The sequence below is a fragment of the Lupinus angustifolius genome, chromosome LG15 (genome assembly GCF_001865875.1).
Source record: "Lupinus angustifolius cultivar Tanjil chromosome LG15, LupAngTanjil_v1.0, whole genome shotgun sequence".
NCBI classification, from domain to species: domain Eukaryota; kingdom Viridiplantae; phylum Streptophyta; class Magnoliopsida; order Fabales; family Fabaceae; genus Lupinus; species Lupinus angustifolius.
This window is the reverse complement of record NC_032023.1, coordinates 14,249,056-14,269,109: the sequence shown is the minus strand read 5'-3', so window position 1 is coordinate 14,269,109 and position 20,054 is coordinate 14,249,056. Positions and strand designations below refer to the sequence as shown.

Genomic DNA, 20,054 nt, shown 5'->3' with positions numbered 1-20,054 from the left:
CGCGTCAAAGGTATTGCGCAAGGATAAAATAGATGAGTTAAAGAAGAAGAAAACATGACAGAACTGTGGAGGGGGCGATATATATTGATCTAGAACCCAGAAGTTCATGTACTCGATTAGGATCAAGGTGGAGATAGGGATTGAGTTCGGCCGTGAGACAAATGCTGACAATATCTCCAGATATTGAGAGAAAGATCTCATTTGAGATGACAAATTGAATATCCTAATGGCGAGTTTGAGATGTCAAAGTAAAGTATATTAATTTTTAGCAAATCCACAAAGGCACAAAGGCGTTGGCTGACTTTAGTGTAGGGTGTAACATGGACATTGGATTTGATGCAAGGTGTAACACGGGCATTGATAGAGATACGGGGTGTGCTTGGATATAAGGATGTGACACAGACATTGGTTAGCATTAATGCAAAGTGTGTGTTGTGTGTATACTCCTTATGATGAAGTATGATAGTTTTGTTGAACTACGATTGTCGGACTAGACAATGGTGGTAGTAGTTGAGGCTTTCCAATGAAGCTTCAATGTTCAGTTTGACTGAGTATTGAAGAGGACGATAGTTGGTGAACTTTTGTGTAGAGGTTTCATATATCGAAATACTTCTTAGCAATAGGTGGTTAGGCGGCATGTTCCATTAGATGGCGGTATGGGAAGCTGCACTATAAGTTTGGAGAGTTAGGCTCTTGGGAACATCGTTAAGGATACTCATAAGGTTTATGCTATAGGGGAGCAGACTCTTATGTGAATGAGTTGTTAAAGAGAATTAGGCATTGAACAATGTGGAGTCGTATATTCGCTAAGGTGGAGATTCTTGTGTAAATTTCTTAATGAGCGAGATATTCGTCTATTTCAATCTAGGTAGAGATTGTTGGGCATGCTTGAAATATGGTATTGTGTTAGTCGCACATTGCCTAGTATTAAAATTGAGTGGACTATCAATGTTATATATTGAACTCAGGTCCCTTGTTATTATGTGCACCAGATATAAGCACCAAATAAAAACACACCATGGGCACTTGGGCCCATGGGTGTGCTAGGGTTTGTAATCTTTATTCTCTAATAATATGTTGATAGCCGCTCAACAGTCTTGGGGATGTAAGCCCAATTGGTCGAACTTCGTTACCAAATTTCCTTGTTTTTTCTCTTCTATTTATTCTATGCACTTTATTTGATTGTTTGTGGTCAATGTTGTGCAATGATCACTTCCGCTGCAACAACAACTACAATTAAAAACAAACAAAATTATGATAAAGTTATACATATATCCAACAACACTTATTTAATCTATTTTTTCCTTTTTCTTTGATTGATTGAGAATTGTGTTATCTTTGTTTGGAAGAAAATATAGATCCATCCAAATTCTCTCTTTATGATCAACTCTTCTATATAATATATCATTTGTACTCTATTGTTGTACCGCTCTCACACGATTTTGATATTACAAAGAAAGGATTATCTTCAGCATCAACATCTTTGTGGTCTTGGTCAACAATATTATAAATGATTGTTTCATTAGTCAAAAGAATAATGGATCATTTCATATCAGTCGGGTCACCGACAAAGAATATATGTTGACCTTGTGATGATAGAGTAAAAGGCTCACTTTTATATATTGTCATATTAAGATCCACATTCGTAAACCCTAACTCATCAATATGAAAGTCATTGTTGTTACCAATTCACTTACAACCAAAACCCTATGCACTCGAAACATTATATAAACCAATTCTCATACCATTGTTTTGCATTGCACTTTGATCATCTTGTTTTTACGTATAAAACATGAATCAATTAATTAAATCACTAGTGTATGATAACACATGAATACTTGGACCATTGGCTAACAATCTCAATTTTTTGAAAACAAAATGTGTGTTTAAATTTAACTCCTCGAAAATATAATTTCTTAGTCATTTTATAAAATATTGATTATGCTTTCTAGAAAAATATAAGAGTGTTTGCTCCAATTTTGTCCATGATATATACAATATTTGTTTTCAGTAATTCATTCACCACATGTTCTTTTGGCATAAAGAGGCTTTGGAATACTTATGAAATCAGCATCAGCGAGATATCTAGTACAAAAACTCAAGAGCTTCTTCAATAATATATCGCTCAACAATACAACCCTAGACATACAATTCTATTAGGGTTTTCAAAACGCATAGTCACAAACCTTATAAATGAATTCACTCCATCCTCATATTCCTTCATCAATTGATTAGAATTCATCCATTTTCGATTATTACTTCCTGGATCAAAGGTACATTGATTAACAAAGAAAGTATTGTCTTGATCCATAAGAACAAGAAAAATAGCAGCTAAGTTCTAAGAAAATTTGTTAAAATTGTTATTTGATTTCAGTTTGTTAGTTATAATATTGTTTTCGTTAATCAATTAAGAGTTTAATTAATCGATTAACTAGTTAGTTATCAATTAGGCATTGTAGTATATAAAGGGTGATTCCCTCATTCTTTATAACTCAATTCAATATAGAAAGTTTCATTTTCTCATTCATGATTCTTTCATACTTCTTTATTCATCAAGAAGTTTTCTTTTACATGGCTCTTACTACATTTTAACAATTTTAGGAATATATAAGATAGACTATCCACAAATAAATTTATAAAAAATTACAATAAGCATAAATTATAAACTTTCTCATCTTTTTTCCACTAGTTTGACAATGCTAACAAATAATCGCAACAATGAGAAACACAATAAAGGAATAACACAAGGATGTTAGATGGGTGGATGGGTGGGGGTGGGAAGATGACTCTTGTTGGAAGATGAGTGTTGTGGGATGTGAGTCTTGCGGGAAAGGGAATGTCATGTGAAGGTTTTCTGAGTTGTAGGAAGATTTTCTGAATTTTAGTGATTGAGTGAAAGAGTGCATGAGGTTTTGTGTTTAAATTTCTGAGAATGAAAGATTCAACAATGCTTATTAAAATAAGTATTATTGAATTTGTGACTTTCAATAGTGCTCAATACAACAAATGTTTTTTAACGTGTGAGAATCAATAGTGGTTGTTTCACTACGTGTTTTTTTTAAATATTTTAATAAAACAATCAACAATACTCGGTAAATAAAGCGTTGTTGATTGTATATCCATCTATCTGATTGATTTTCATCTACCTATCATTTAACAACATTCAACTGATGTGAATGTAATATACATCATGATGACAATTCAACACATTATAATTTCAATCACTGACGACATAATTAGTTTTATCACATGGCATGTAAACAATCCTATCATGTAATTCATCAAATTCTTTAAAATGCAAGCAATCAGTAGGCTTAACCCTGAGACTTCAAAATTTGGTACACATGAACTAGAATGAATACGCTTTCCATAGCATTTGGAATCATTAGAAAAGACTTAGTATACTCATATAAGCATTTCAATTTCAGATATATATGGTGTCCATAAAAACAGGACAGATCCAAAGAAGATTTACATAGCTTGATCCACACATGAGAATTTTATTAGATTTATATATAATCAAAGATTAGACAATTGTATTTGAAATGAAATTAGTTTGAATGGAAAAGGACACAGATTAGGATATATGACTTAATCATTGAATAATGATCAACTATGATTTTCAATTACAGAAGAGCAAGACAATTAATGAATGGGGGCTATATGGGGGCATAACTCTTTGGTGGATGAATGGAAAACTATGATTTGAAGTGGCAATTAGGCATTGTAGTATATAAAGGGTGATTCCCTCATTCTTTATAACTCAATTCAATATAGAAAGTTTCATTTTCTCATTCATGATTCTTTCATACTTCTTTATTCATCAAGAAGTTTTCTTTTACATGGCTCTTACTACATTTTAACAATTTTAGGAATATATAAGATAGACTATCCACAAATAAATTTATAAAAAATTACAATAAGCATAAATTATAAACTTTCTCATCTTTTTTCCACTAGTTTGACAATGCTAACAAATAATCGCAACAATGAGAAACACAATAAAGGAATAACACAAGGATGTTAGATGGGTGGATGGGTGGGGGTGGGAAGATGACTCTTGTTGGAAGATGAGTGTTGTGGGATGTGAGTCTTGCGGGAAAGGGAATGTCATGTGAAGGTTTTCTGAGTTGTAGGAAGATTTTCTGAATTTTAGTGATTGAGTGAAAGAGTGCATGAGGTTTTGTGTTTAAATTTCTGAGAATGAAAGATTCAACAATGCTTATTAAAATAAGTATTATTGAATTTGTGACTTTCAATAGTGCTCAATACAACAAATGTTTTTTAACGTGTGAGAATCAATAGTGGTTGTTTCACTACGTGTTTTTTTTAAATATTTTAATAAAACAATCAACAATACTCGGTAAATAAAGCGTTGTTGATTGTATATCCATCTATCTGATTGATTTTCATCTACCTATCATTTAACAACATTCAACTGATGTGAATGTAATATACATCATGATGACAATTCAACACATTATAATTTCAATCACTGACGACATAATTAGTTTTATCACATGGCATGTAAACAATCCTATCATGTAATTCATCAAATTCTTTAAAATGCAAGCAATCAGTAGGCTTAACCCTGAGACTTCAAAATTTGGTACACATGAACTAGAATGAATACGCTTTCCATAGCATTTGGAATCATTAGAAAAGACTTAGTATACTCATATAAGCATTTCAATTTCAGATATATATGGTGTCCATAAAAACAGGACAGATCCAAAGAAGATTTACATAGCTTGATCCACACATGAGAATTTTATTAGATTTATATATAATCAAAGATTAGACAATTGTATTTGAAATGAAATTAGTTTGAATGGAAAAGGACACAGATTAGGATATATGACTTAATCATTGAATAATGATCAACTATGATTTTCAATTACAGAAGAGCAAGACAATTAATGAATGGGGGCTATATGGGGGCATAACTCTTTGGTGGATGAATGGAAAACTATGATTTGAAGTGGGGTTTTCAGCTGATCCAATTTTGCAGCTAGCAGAAAACTACTTTACTATATGGGGCTATATGGGGGCATAACTCTTTGATGGATGAATGGAATTAAGAAGTTAATATCAATTTAGAAAGTCTATTTATCAATAGTGTTAGTCTAATGGTATAAGGCATTGCTAAATCCCCAGGATGACTAAAAGATCAAGGATTAAATTAATTTAGAAAGTCTATTTAAAATAGAAATAGACTGTGTCCTAACCTTTGGATATTTTAGCTGAAAGACAGTTTTTGGGAGGGGGTTTTCTGATTGATTACAATTATTGGACAGCATGGAATGGTTTTGGTAAAAAGAGTACAACTTATTCCCTATTTAAGTATACTTGATAAATTATATATCAAATTGAATTCTGTTTGAAGGATAACAGCATTATAATTTTAGTTTTCCATAATAAGGTTAAAACAGATCCAGAGTTTCCATGATAGTCTTAGAGCAAGTTGTCCTGTTTTGATACCAACATGCATCTGACACACGTGCAACACTGTGAGTATTATGCAAATGGCTCATGTCTTAAACAGTGAGGTCTTCTCTATACACCTAAGCCTCTAGTGGATCATGTCTTTTCTTCATAAAACAACACAATGGGTTAGGCCTAATGGGTTAGGCCTAATGTAAAGTGTTTGTTGCATATATTATTTAAACCTAATAATCTACCACCACAAACACAAATTCTTATTCTCTTATATATAGTGGTTGTCACTCAAGGATCTCAACAATGTAGATACAAATTGGACGAACCTCTTTAACAAATTTCTTATATTTTTCTCTCTTCTCTTTATTCTCTTTACTATTTGATTGTTCGCATGTTTCAATGATCAATATCAGATGACACTTAACCCAAGTGACAAATTCAAGTTGGGGAGGTTAATTGGTACTAGTAATTTCGGATTATGACAAATGTGGGTTAAGGATGTATTGGATAAACAAGTCATGTGGAAGTCAATGCATGATAATAAATCAGGTGATATAGATCAATTGTATTCAGAAGAATTAAATGAGAACTATACGGTTTTGTTAATCAGATAAGGTGATGTACCACTGTGAAAATATGCGAGATATTACAGGAGTAGTTCATGTCCAAGTTTGGATAAACAAGTTCTACTTGAAGTAGAGACTCTATGACTTGAAGATGTAGGAACGTACTGATTTGTAACAACACATCAATACTTTCAATCAAGTAATCAATAATTTGCAAAAATATAATGTGAAGGTTGATAATGAGGATAAAATAATAACTTTACTATGTTTTTTTGCCTAATAATTATAAACACTTGGTGGCAATATTTACATACGGAAAATACTCAATTAAACTAGATAACTTCATGGTTTCACTTCTATCCCATAATCAATAGTCAAAGATGATAAAATATAAGGGAATCATCTCAGGGCAATTGTCTGTATGTAAAGGGAGTTAAATGTGTGAGTTTGTATGTAAAGGGAGTCAAATGTGTGAGAAAAAACAAAGCAAGGTTGTTAAGTGCTTGATTCTCCTCCTAGACAGTTGCGTTTGACTCTGCTCCTAGATTTTCTAACTCATAAAAACTATTTTGATAAAGAATGTTTATCAAAACTATGTTCTAGACTGCTACAAGTCACATTGCCTCTGTCACCACTTCTATTGAAGTTTTGTGATTTTAAGTTTACTCATCAGTTATCAATTTCCCTTAGAAAATTATAAAACCTACCAAACTAATTCATTTCGCATCCAAGTTGGACTACACATCCTCCAATCTATAATATAAAGACTGAAATGTGAAGTCTTATATAAGGAATATCATTTATCACTTAAAGTATTATCATTTATTCACTTAATACTATTCACTTGCTAATATTGAAAAAAGTTTTGTTTGTATCTAAACATATAATATAATTTTAATATTATAATAGTCTTTCTAAAATGTAAAGATTTCAAAAAATCATTGTAATCGATAGGATACTATTTTCAAAGAATAAATAAAATACACTATATCAATACTTATATACATATTATCCTTAATACTTAGTGGCACAAAATTGGGAATGTTACACACCACGAATTAAAACTCCAAGTGAAGCACCAACAGTGGCATTACACTCAATTAGAATGAGTTTTATTCATAAATTCTTTGCCATGTTAAACAACATGGTGGCAGTTGAAACAAAGCTCCTGTAAATAGAGGGATACTGAGAGAGATGGGGACATAATCTATGCCAAACAATCAATTGCAGAATGTAATCAATCTCATAGAACCTTGAAACATTAACAAGACCAATAACAATTACAACTCATTTAATGATAATAAAATAACATTCTCAAGATAACAGTAATATGGAACTTAATTCCTCACTACCACTAACTTGCTCAAAATACCAATACCCCATAGCAGAAAATGGGGTTGGCCTGATCTAAGTTGAAAATTTCAACAATATCAGAATATTATCTCCTTTCAAATCCCCTCCAGAATACTTTCAAATCTAAATAAGATTAGCCTTCTTCAAAAATCTGATTGTTCGACAATAATAGGGCCATACGGATTCCACAAAGTCAAGATACTTCTCCATTATCCATACCTGCAATTCTTTCAACTTATTTCTTATTAGCTGTTTATAGTCTCTATTTTTAATGTTCAATATTGGCTGCAACAGATAAGCTCTGATATCTTCTTTGAGCTTGCCGCGAAATACGTAGTTGAATACCAGAATGCAGTAAGAGGGTAAATTCTTAATTACTTTGATAGTCTGAAAAAAGGTGAAGGCATAAAGCGAACACAGCCACCGAATTATCATGACGTAGAGAGCCACAATGAGTGGGCCAAAAACCCATAAAGGAGTTAAATCCTTAGAAACTTCAACGCCATACTTTACATTAACAGCCAAGTAGAAAGGAACACTGCAGATAAAAGATAAATTAGAAGACAAATGAAATCATATAACATTGTTGTGCAATTAATGATGCTGACATGATTTAAAAGACAAGAAAAAAATGTTTAACAAGAATGCACAACTACACATAGATTATAATGACTCAGGAGTAAGCATGTCCCCACCCCCAGGTTTGAATTTCCCCCATCCAAGTTGACACATAATGAAATTAAATGTGACAGACATCAAATTTAGCTGAAGACTCCAATAAAAAAATACATATGGTAAAATAAAAAAATGCACATGCATCTTAGCTTTGTACAAAGATATCATAACATGTAAAGATAACAAAACCATATACTTCTACTTACAATATCAACAAAGGAACCTTTATTGTTGCATCCAGGGCCAGAAAATGAGACCATGCCACCTTCAAAACCCCACTTCTTGCCTTACTTTGAGTCCCTTGGAGAGTTTCCCCACTTGGAGGTGGTTCTCCTAAATTTTCATCATCATCTTGATTTGAAGGTTGTGCACGCAATATCATCAGCCATTTCTTGAAAAGCCTATGAATAGTAGATGATGTTTCAAGGCCCTCATTTGCTCCAGATGCATATGAGAGTGGAACATTGTGGACTTCCCCACCCTCTTCTAATCTAACAGAAGTCTTAGGCACCTTGAATCGATTAGCCCTGGTTCCTGAATCATCATTTTGGGCGTTGCCTTTGAAGCCTGAAATCCTCAAAGGTTTGAGCTTGGCTACACAAAAGCAAGGAGGCCCTACACTGGAAACAATAAACCATTTACATGAGGCAGAAATTAAAGGTATGTGCTTTTTTCAGTTCATGTATGATTGCATGTTTTTGTATCTACAACATTCCCCAGGACATGCAACTTATTTATTGACATATCAAAAGCCTTAAAAAATAATTTTAGTGGAATTTGGTATTAGAAACAAGAGGTGTAGCTGCATAAGCTCTTATCAAATATTTGGTACAGCAATGTTTACAAGCATAATTTTGTTTACGTCTCACCAAATAGTACTTTCCTTGCATAACATGAACCTCCAATTCTACAGGCAGAAGAAAACTATCCAAGGATGGCAAATCCATGGCTTAAAGAGTCATATAAATAAAATTGGTTCATTAGAACTTTTATTTATTTTTTATTCTTATTTCAAGGGGACTTCTTCCGTAAGGAGAGTAAATCAAATAGAAGTTAGCCCAATTCCTAAATGAAGAGGGAGACCAAGAAAAACCATAGGCGAAGTGATTAAGAAAGACTTGATCAAAGCTTTGTTGATGAATATGATTTATGATAGACCATTATGGCATCTTTCGATTCATGTAACCGACCCCACCTAGTAGGATAAAGGTTTGGTTGTTGTTGTTTTTCAAGGGGGCTTCTTAGAGTTGTATTTCAATTTCATTATTCTACCTCTTACCCTAAGTTCACTAAACATCCTTCATTATGTTAAATTGTGAACTTGTTCCAAACTTCTTAAAGTGACATGGACACCAAAGACCATATTTAATTTCCACCACAAGGACACAAGCATGTCTCTACCTTAAACAAATATTCTGCTTTGATAGGTAATCAGTTCTTCCAATCATGTGGCATTTGGTTAAGCACTGCTTCATCTGCAGCCTTTTGCTCCATGACAAACGCCTCGAGGAAGATATCACATAAAAACCCTGGAGACAAGAAAATAAACCACTTATAATAAAGTTCATAATTCATATACCCAAGCATTTGAAATCTAAACATGGAATTCATGATTGCAAAAAATCAAAATCTTACAACAAAAACACACAATAATAGAAAACAAAAAGGCTTAGTAAACTTTAGATCAAGCAACAATTTGAGAGCGAAACAAATGTGTATATACCAGTGTTATAAATTGCACTCTGCAACCACAAATGTGGTCACCATATTGCGGTTACAGGAGTCTCTTCAATGAAATTGCAACCGCAATTGCAGCTGCATCAATTACATTTTCCCGGAATTTTGGTAAACGCAACGGTGACCGCAATTTAAATCACTAATATATAGCCTCACCTCTCGACAAGAATTTGGGACTAAGACTTCAAGATATTTTAAATGTAGAAATTGAAACTATAGTGATCAAATTACTAAATTTGATAAGACAATTGAACCATTTCCATCATAAAACATCACTGGCAGTCTGGCGAAGTACAAATAGTATGCCAAAAACACACATCTCATTGAAATTTGATACCACACCAATCTGCAATGAGAACTAACCTGCAACATTTAATTTGGCAAGCAATCAGCCAAAGATTATAAAGCACAATTTGACGACCATAAACCGCATCATTCAACATTACATTTTACTATTAGCCAGTTATTAAACTTCTAGCCGGATTTAACCCATCCATGATAATAAGCACAAAACTTAATAGTAATGGAAAGACAAAACTGGATGTAAATTGTAAAAAACAATAATAAAAAAGAGCTGTCAAATGCACGAGACTCCAATTTCAGCCTCGGCACAATGGTAAGATTGATGTTTTTATAATCTAAGTACCTGTGGTTGATGGGATACTAAAGCCATTTTGTGAATTAATCCGTTAATCTTTATCCAATCACCTCAATGAACAGAACCTATTCAACAAAGCAACAACAGTGGCGTAAAAAACATAACGAACATGACCTATCCAATTCTATCATTGTCACAAAATTGAAACAGAAAATATAAAAAAAGGAAAATTATGAGAATATGTGAGGGAGAAGGAAAGAACGAAACACGGTACCGTATGAAACGACAGTGTCGTATATGAATTTATGGGGGGAGGAAGAGAAAGGATGAGGGGAAAGTGGAAAGGTGTAAACCCTAAAGGCCTTACCAAAGGGGCTAACACTTGACGAACAAGATGATAGCGGTAGCATTATCTTCATACACCTGGCACTCCAATCTATCTTCTTCTTACGCTCTTTTTTTATATTTATTTGTATTAATCTTACACGGTCGGGTAAGTGTTTTTTATACTGTTAGCAAGCATATCTCTACTGTTCATATATTAGCTAGTATTGATTTTCCAATAAAAATATTACAAATTAATGGTGGATAATATGTCGACAGTGTAAAAAACTTTACACTATCATTGCATAGATTTTAAAATCACTCTAAAAAAGATTTAATATGTATATATTGATAGTATAAGTGTTTTTACACTGTTAATAAATCATCCACCATTCATATATGAATAATCAATAATGGATAATGTGTTAATAGTGTAAAAACTTTACACTAACATTGCAAAAAAATTTAAAGTCTTCTAAAAAAACATACACTATATATATATATATATATATATTGATAGGGATGTCGATTAGTATCTACTCACTTCTACACATCAGAAAATTTACTTGTATTTATTTATACATTTACCCGATTACGGGTTTTTTTTGGGTTTTAGCAGGTACCTATTGATACAACCGGTATATGTTAGGTCACTTGTGAATTGACTTTCTATCCAAACATTAGACTTGGTATCACATGATTGGCTTGTGATATGTTGATGTTATTCATTTAATATTTAGTCATTATGAATTTGGTTCTTGATAGTGTCATTAATGTCCTGGTGTTTGCCACCATTAATAGGATCTCAATGTTGAATGAAATAATATTGAAGGGCGAGAAGGAAGTTGTTGAGATAATTTTCGGCTGCATGAATTTAGAACTGACAATTCGGATAGAGAAATGCATTCTTACTCCGGATAACCTCAATGAGGTTAAAAGTAAGAAATGTGAACACGCTAAGTAAATGACCTAATATCCATGAAGCGCTCTATTCTAAAAACATTTGGGGCTTTATTTCTAAGTGTTAAAGTGCAGGGAAGTTCCTTTAAAAAATTGAAAAGGGGGAGATGAGTAACCTTTTGAATAAACTTATCTCCATAAAGTATGAAGGTAAATGGAATATAAGGGAGTCCATTATAGAAATGTCTAATCTTGTATTGAAACTCAAGTCACTTAAGTAAGAGTTTGGTAAAGACTTATTCGGACACTTCGTTTTGATTTCACTTCCTAATACACTTTGAGTAATTCAAAGTGAGTTGTAATATTTAGAAGGACAAATGATTCCTTTTATGTGCAAGATGAAAAGACTCTATAGAGTAATAAAACTAAAACTAATCACTTGGATGTGGTCTCTTATAATAAGAAAAGAAAAAATAATAAAGTGTTATACAAAGGTCATCTAAGCAAAAAAAACTGAAGAATAATGAGAAATTCATCTGCTACTTTTATAAGAAGTAAGGATAATTGAAGAAAGAATGTTCTAAGTATGCTACATTACATGTAAAGAAGGGTAAGTTTCTCAATCTAGTGTGTTCTGAAATTAATTTGCTTTTTCAACCTAATGATACTTGATGGGTGGATTTTATACTACTAATCACATAAGTATCACTATGGAGGATTGCATGTGATATCGACAACCAAGTGGTAATGAAAGACTCATCTTTGTGAGCGATTAAAAAATAGATAAAAAACACATGGTACAAAGTTGCACTTACATAAGAATGTAATATTTCTTATGAAAGTTGAGTTTGGGAATGAATAGTAAAAGATTTCTATATTTCTTAATTCAATCAGAGAAAATACATGAGTTTAAATAGATACATGATGAATTTGAATGACTAATTAAATCCTATAAAGAAGAAACTAGGACAAGCTACAATAGTTGCAACCAAAAACAAACTTATCTAAACTAATAACATTTGACAACAAATAATAACAAACATATCAGTTCAGTTGTTGGATAACAACACTGACTAAGTCTAAACTTATCGATTACACCCCCTCAAGATAGAGTCACCATCAGTGCCATCATGTTTGTCTCTGAAAGGAACAAAGCGTGCTCTTGACAATATATTTGTGAGGATATTAGCAAGTTGGTCCTGGGTGGATATGTGAGAGACCTTTAGTTTGCCCATTTGCACAAGTTGTCTAACATAATGATAATCAAGAGCAATATGCTTCATTCTTGAATGAAACACATGATTGGAATAGAGATAAGTAGCACCAATATTATCACAAAATAGGATAGGAGTGGTAGTAGACACTCCAAGTTCACCAAGCAAATTCATCAGCCACATAACCTCTTCAAATGTATTAACTGACCGATATTCAACTTTTGTTGAGAAACAGGCTACAATACTTTTAACCATGAAATTGGATTACCACCAAAATAGATAACAACGGCAGAGGTGGATGTTCTATCATCCAAATTACCACCCCAATCAGCATCACTAGAGGCATGTAAGTTAAGATAAGTCGGTTTCTTAAGCGTCAAGCCAAAATTAAGTGTAAGTTGCTGCAAATGAAGTTGAGTAGGTTGATGCATAAATTGAGACAACTTGTTGATAGAAAATGACAGATCAGGATGTGTGAGAGTCAAATACTGCAGTGCCCCTAGAATCCCTCGAAATAACTTAGCATCTATAGGAGCAGTGCCATCTTGCAACTTAAGAGGAGTGAAAGTGCATAATGGAGTGCTAGTTGGCTTGCCACCAGACATGTTAAATTTGTTCAACAACTCACGAATGTAACCATGTTGAGTAAGCATGAGACCATCCTTAACTTGTATAAGTTCAATACCCAATAAATAATGAGGAAAACCAAGGTATTTGAGTAAGAAGTTTGAGTTGCAGGAACTTAGAGTTGCTACCAGACAGTAAAAGATCATCCACAAACACCAAAAGGAAGGCTTGGACACCATTTCTATTGTAGATAAACAGAGAGGTATCACTGAGACCAGTTTAAAAACCATAGGACACAACAAAAGCCTTGAGAGAATCATGCCAAGCACGTAGTGCTTGTCTTAAGCCATAAATAGCTTTCTGCAGTTTACAAACATGAGTATGAAACTCATTGTCAAAAAATCCTGGTGGTTGTTGCATATATACATCTTCCGCCAGAGTGCCTTGTAAGAATGTATTATTGACATTAAGTTGATGCATATACCAACCATGGCTAAGAGCAAGAGTAAGCACCACCTTGATTGTCTAAGGCTTGACAACGGGAGAGAAAGTTTCATTGAAATCAATACCTGGTGTTTGAGTGAATCCTTTAGCAACAAGCCTAGCCTTGTATCTAGCTATGTTATCATCGGGATTTCTCTTGATTCTAAATAACCATTTGCAACCAACAAGATTTTTAGCCTTCTCTCGTAGGACTAAAGACCAGGTACCATTATTCATCAAGGCATCAAATCCTTCTGAATAGTGTTGTCGCCAATGAGGAACTTTAAGTGCTTGAATCATAGTGGATGGTTCAAGATTATCAGGTATGTCATGCTTTGTAGCAGCCATAATTCTCTTAGGTTTGAAAATGTTTTGTTGGGACCTAGTAGTCATAGGATGACTCCTAACTGGAATAGTAGAAAGGGATGTCTGTAATGGATGAGGGGAAGAATTTGGACAAGACTGAGTTTCTATTGAAGTAGTTGATAGGGATTCATGATTCACTACAAGATCCAAACCAGATGATGTCGTGGAAGGTATGATGGGTTTTATAGAATCAAAGTTGGGCAATGATGGTGTAGAGATAAAGGGAATCGTTGAGGGCATAGTAAACTCAGTAAGAGGAAGATGAGTAGTGGAAGTGGACTTGTGAGTAAGCTGCTCATAAGAAAATGAATCTTTAATAAAGTTCACATGTTTGGATACATAAACACGATTGGACAGAGGTTCAAGACAAAGAGAAGCATGTTGGGAATGAGAGTAACCAAGGAAAGTACAAGGAAGTGATCTGGACCAAAGTTTATTTTTGGTGTAAGGTCGTAACCAAGGAAAACATAGACAACCAAAAGAGTGCAATTTATTGTAATCAGGTCTTCTATGAAACAAATTTTCAAATGCATATTTCATTTTCATTTTTTGAGTAGGCATCCTATTGATTAAATAAGTTGATGTGAAAAAAATCATATGACAAAAACTTGGCTAGTAAGTTAGCATGATGCAATAATGCTCAACATGTTTCAACAATGTGTTTGTGCCTTCTCTCTACAGTACCATTAACTTTAGGTGTATGAGGAGGAGTGGTTAAATAAGTAATACCATGTTTCACAAGGAAAAATTTCATTTTAACAAATTCATCACCATTATCAGAGAAAATGGAAATAATAAGCAAGTTGAAAAACTTCTCCTGACGAACCCAGAAAATGAATGCAGGATTGATGACAATATCATTGGTCCCCATTTTTTTGGAGGGACAGGGCAAGATGCCCTCTATATAACCCATGAGGTCATATCATGTTAGAAGAGACAAAAATTAAAGGCGACAAGCAGGATAATTGTCACCATTAAATTTGATGTACAATTGAGACCCAATATTGAGAGCATTTAGCTTATCAATGGATTGAAAAGGGAGAGTTGTTTGGAATAGTTGTAGTTTTTGAGGTAGAAGAACTCATGATGAGAAAAGCAGGATCAGGAAGAAGGAAAAAAGAATGCGCTTAAGCTATCTAACTCTTGATACCATAAAATATTTCTATATTGCTTAATTCAATCAGAGAAGATACATGTGTTTAAATAGATACATGATGAATTTGAATGACTAACTAAATCCTAGAAAGTAGAAACTAGGAGAAGATACAATAGTTGCAACAAAAAACAAACTTATCTAAACTAACAACATTTGACAGCAAATAATAATAAACAGACCAATTCAGTTATTGGATAACAACACTGACAAAGTCTAAACTTATCTATTAAATAGAACATAATGAATGTTGTATTTGAGAAATAACTTGTTACTAATAGTGACCAAGTTCTTACAACTATTACCGTTCAAGAATCAACTCTAATAATATAAGATAATGTTCACACAATTATTCATGACAATATTCAAGAAGACAAATATGATATTTTCTCAAATGCCTATAGAGAAACCTCAATAACATCAAGAAGTGGAAGTTTCATTCAGGTGATCCACTAGAGAGAGGTGAAATGGAATTTGTGATGATTATAGTATATTTCTTTAAGAACATGAAGATAATATCAGTTTAACAAAGAATGATTCAATCAAATTTTGTTAGACTATGCACACTTCTAACTCTCAAATTGGATTGATGTTATTAAGGATAAGATGCAAACAATGGATGATAATGAAGTTTGGATCTTATCTAATTACACGAAAGCATGAAACTTATTAGTCGTAAATGGATATTTAAAACCAAGAATGATTGGTAGTATTAAGATATATAAAGCTCATCTAGTTGCTAAATACTACACTAAAAAAGAAGATGTTGACTATAAAAAAACCTTATTTTCAATATCTTCAAAAGATTCTTTTACAATAATATGACACTTTTAGCTCATTTTGATTTAGAGCTTAATCATATGGATATATACATTCCATTTCTAAATGGTAACACTGAAGAAACGATTATTTGGAGCAACCATAAAAGTTTGTATTAAGTGACTCAAAGTCTATGGTATGTAAATTAAACAAATATATTTATGACTTTAAACAAGGTACTTATCATTGGTACCACATGTTTCATAAAGTCATTACCTCGTATTGTTTTGAGGCAACTAAGGTTGATGATTATGTGTACCACAAATTCAATGGGAGCAACTTTATATTCTTGGTATTATATATCGATGATATACTACTTGATAGTAGCAATTTGGGACTATTTGATGAAACCAAGAGATTTCTAATGAAGAATTTTGAAATTAAAGATCTTGGAGAAACTTATTTTGTGCTAGGTGTTTAGATTCTCACAAGAGAGATATCTTGACGAAGTTCTTGATCGATTTCACATAGAAGATAGTAAGCCTAGAGGTGCCCCATATCTAAAGAAGATAAGTTTATTCTCGATAGTACTCAAAAAATGACCTTAAAAGAAATGAGATGTAAAGATTCTCCATACATCTATAGTAAGAATTCTAATGTACGCTCAAGTTGACACACGTCCCAAGATAGCATTGGTCATTGGGGTGTTGACATATATTTGAATAATATTGGAATGCATCATATTAAGCCAGACAATCGTGTATTGCGTGACTTGAATAGAATAAAGGTATACATGCTCACTTCTCAGAAGTCCTACAATTTAGAGATCATGGAAATCTTATTTTGATTTTGCTTCATGTAAAGACAACAAACGCTCCACGTGCGACTATATTTTTATGTTGGTTGGAAGTGTTATCCTTTGGAAGTCTACTAAATATACTATTGGAACTTGCTTTGTTGGAAGTCATTAGTGGGAACTTTTGGGTGTAAAATCTAAAAAACACCCAAATCTCAGATAGAAGAATTTTGAAAAAACAAAAACTCTCAAGTGCCACATAGGATAAATGAGGAACTTGAAAAAATCGCTTGTTATAAATAGAAGCATCTCCCTTCATTTTTTCTTGTCCCGAGTTGAGTACGTTTTTACTCAACTTTTTATTTATCCCTCATATTTCCCGCCAACGCATTTCTAACAAACTTCTCCCCCATTCTTTCTGTGGCACTAAAAATTGGCACAGTTAGTCAAATTATGGGAATTTCGAGAACTGACACTAGTAGTCAGATTATGGAAAAATATAATTGGCATGAGTATCCATATTGTGAGCATTTTGAGAGTTGGCACTCTTAGCCATGTTGTGGTGTTTGTATTCGAGATCAGTTCTTATAGTGTATTAAAAATTCGATAACAGAGAAATTGACTATTTTATCCTAGGGACGGCGTGATTGATAGTTTGCTTGCACATTTTGGGAAGTACCGTGAAATGTATTAAAGAGAGCGACTTGGTCGTGACTCATCCAGTAAGTATTATTTCGTGCTATTTAGAATTGATGCAAGCTACGGTAACAACTATTTTAAAACCTTTCGAACTGCAATGACATTCGTAGATAATATTACTAGATCGAACAACTTTGACATTAACAAGCCATTTCAGTTTGATGAGATTAACTTCAAACGTGGCAACATAAGATGGAATTTGTCCTAACTATGAGAAAAGTTGCCTACATTCTGAAAACTGACGTCATAGTACTGTTAGAAAAAAGCTGAAAAAGATGATAGGGACAAACTAGTTATTGATATAGCTCTATGGAATAAAAAATTATTACCTTTATAAGAATTTCATTCTGAATGGGTTGTCAGATGATCTCTATGATTACTACAACTTATTCAAGTCTTCCAAATTAATTTGGTATGCACTTGAAAAAAAATATGATACTGAGGAAGATGAAACTAAAAAGTATGTTATTCACCGCTACCTCAAGTATATGATGACTGATGATAAATCAGTAGAGTCTCAGTCACATGAGATAGAGAATTGCTTATGAGATCATTTCTGAGGGTATGCCCCTAGATGAACAATTCCAAGTGGCTATCATAATTGATAAACTGTCTCCTAGCTGGAAGGACTTCAAAAACCTTATGAGGCATAAACAAAATAATTCTCTTTGGAATCTCTGATCACTCGTCTTCGCAATGAAGAAGAGACTCATAGACAAGATCAAAGAGATGAGATGTTGATTGTCTCCAACAATAGCACTAAGAAGAAATTCTTAGGTGCAATTTTGAAGCCTTCTAGCAATAACTTTAAGAATCAGAACCAAAGTGGGAATAAGGCTAAGAACACCAATCACAACAGGAACTTGAACCCCCATAAGGTCCAATATGTTAAGCCACCCACTAAGAATGACTCTAGCAACTTGTTTATCTGCTTCAAATGTGGGAAGCCAGGAAATATGGCATGCAAGTACAAAAATAAACCTATGGATCATTCTCCACATGTCAACATGATTGATGATCCATTCTTAGCGGTGTTATTTGAGGTCACTATGGTTGGAGGAACTAATGGGTGGTGGGTAGATATTGGCACCTCCTGTCATGTCTATTATGACTGTGTTATGTTCAATACATACATGGATGTTGATGACAAAAAGGTGTTGCTGAGTAACTCCTACATCATTGTTGTTACTTGAACTGGTGATGTGGAGCTGGAGTTCATATTTGGGAAGATTCTGATTCTCAAAGATGTGATGCACACTCCAGAAATGAAGAAGAATTTAGTTTCTGATTTTCTTCTCAATAAGGATGGTTTTACCCAGACCATAGGGATACACTCTTACTAGAAATGAGGTATTTATAGGGAAAGGTACACTACTTATGACATGTTTAAATTAAATGTTGATGTTTCTATGAATAAAATTTCAGATTCAGTTTATATGTTGTGTGATTTTAATGTTTGGAATTCTAGACTTTGTCATATTAATAAACGTGCAATTTCAAATTTAAGTAGCTTAGGTTTAATTCCAAAATTATCTAAAAATGATTTTAAAATTTGTGAATCATGTAGTCAAGCTAAATTTTTTAAAAAATCACATAAATAACCCTAACTAGAAATGATAAACATTATTTTATCACTTTTATTGATGATTGTTCTGATTTTACGTATGTATATCTTCTGAAAAATAAAAGGGAAGTGTTTTACGTGTTAAAAATATATATAACTGAAATTGAAAATCAACTCAACAAGAAAATTAAGAAACTCAGAAGCGATAGAGACATTGAGTATGATTCTAGCATGTTTAATGATTTTTATAAATTGAATGACATCAATCATGAAACAACTGCACCATATTCACCTGAAATGAATGGTAAAACTGAAAGAAAGAATAGAACTTTAACTGAATTAGTTGTAGCTATTATACTAAGTTCTGGTGTAGCACCCTCTTAGTAGGGTGAAATTTTATTAACTGTATGTTATGTGCTAAATAAAGTCCCAAAGGCTAAAAGAAAAATTTCTCCATATGAATTTTTAAGAATAAACAACCAAACTTATCTTATTTGAGAACTTGGAGTTCTCTGGCTTATGTCTGGATTCCATACGCTAAGAGATTTAAACTCACAAGTAGATCCTATGAATGTCTATTCATTAGATATGTTGTAAACAACAAGGCGTACAAATTTATCACCTTAACAGAAAAAAGATCATTGTGTCTAACAATATTAACTTCAATGAAAAGAAATTCCCTTTTAAATTGAGGAATAGTGGGGGTATATCAACTAGTCACATACATATGATTAGCAATAATGGTAATAATGATGGGTTAGAAATAGAACCTTTAAGAAGTAAGAGAGCAGGAACTACTAGAGAGTATGAACCTAATTATATCGTTTATATATTTGGATAAGATCCATCAACACCTCCAAT

General features: G+C 33.0%; 1 protein-coding gene across 3 annotated transcripts; it reads right to left on the bottom strand.

Annotated features, from left to right (window-relative positions):
* Positions 7,192-10,831, bottom strand: LOC109328553. Of its 3 annotated transcripts, none has more exons than XM_019562064.1 (5): positions 10,736-10,831; positions 10,417-10,493; positions 9,435-9,562; positions 8,240-8,653; positions 7,192-7,896 (listed from the first exon to the last, which is right to left on the bottom strand). In XM_019562064.1, the coding sequence occupies exons 2-5, from the start codon at positions 10,441-10,443 to the stop codon at positions 7,482-7,484; spliced, it is 984 nt and encodes a 327-aa protein (XP_019417609.1). In that variant the 5' UTR covers positions 10,444-10,493; positions 10,736-10,831; the 3' UTR covers positions 7,192-7,481. The 3 variants fall into 3 exon arrangements, with proteins under 3 accessions (XP_019417609.1, XP_019417608.1, XP_019417610.1); XM_019562063.1 differs by having other exon boundaries at positions 10,643-10,763; XM_019562065.1 differs by having other exon boundaries at positions 10,638-10,760.

What these genes read in the sequence shown, in the direction of transcription:
- LOC109328553 (XM_019562064.1), bottom strand. Translation starts at nt 10,443, where the DNA reads ATGGCTTTAGTATCCCATCAACCACAG. An exon ending in AAGCAGAATATTTGTTTAAG is followed by an intron (nt 8,654 to 9,434) that starts GTAGAGACATGC and finishes TATTGTTTCCAG; the next exon opens with TGTAGGGCCTCCTTGCTTTT. An exon ending in AAGGTTCCTTTGTTGATATT is followed by an intron (nt 7,897 to 8,239) that starts GTAAGTAGAAGT and finishes TTTTATCTGCAG; the next exon opens with TGTTCCTTTCTACTTGGCTG.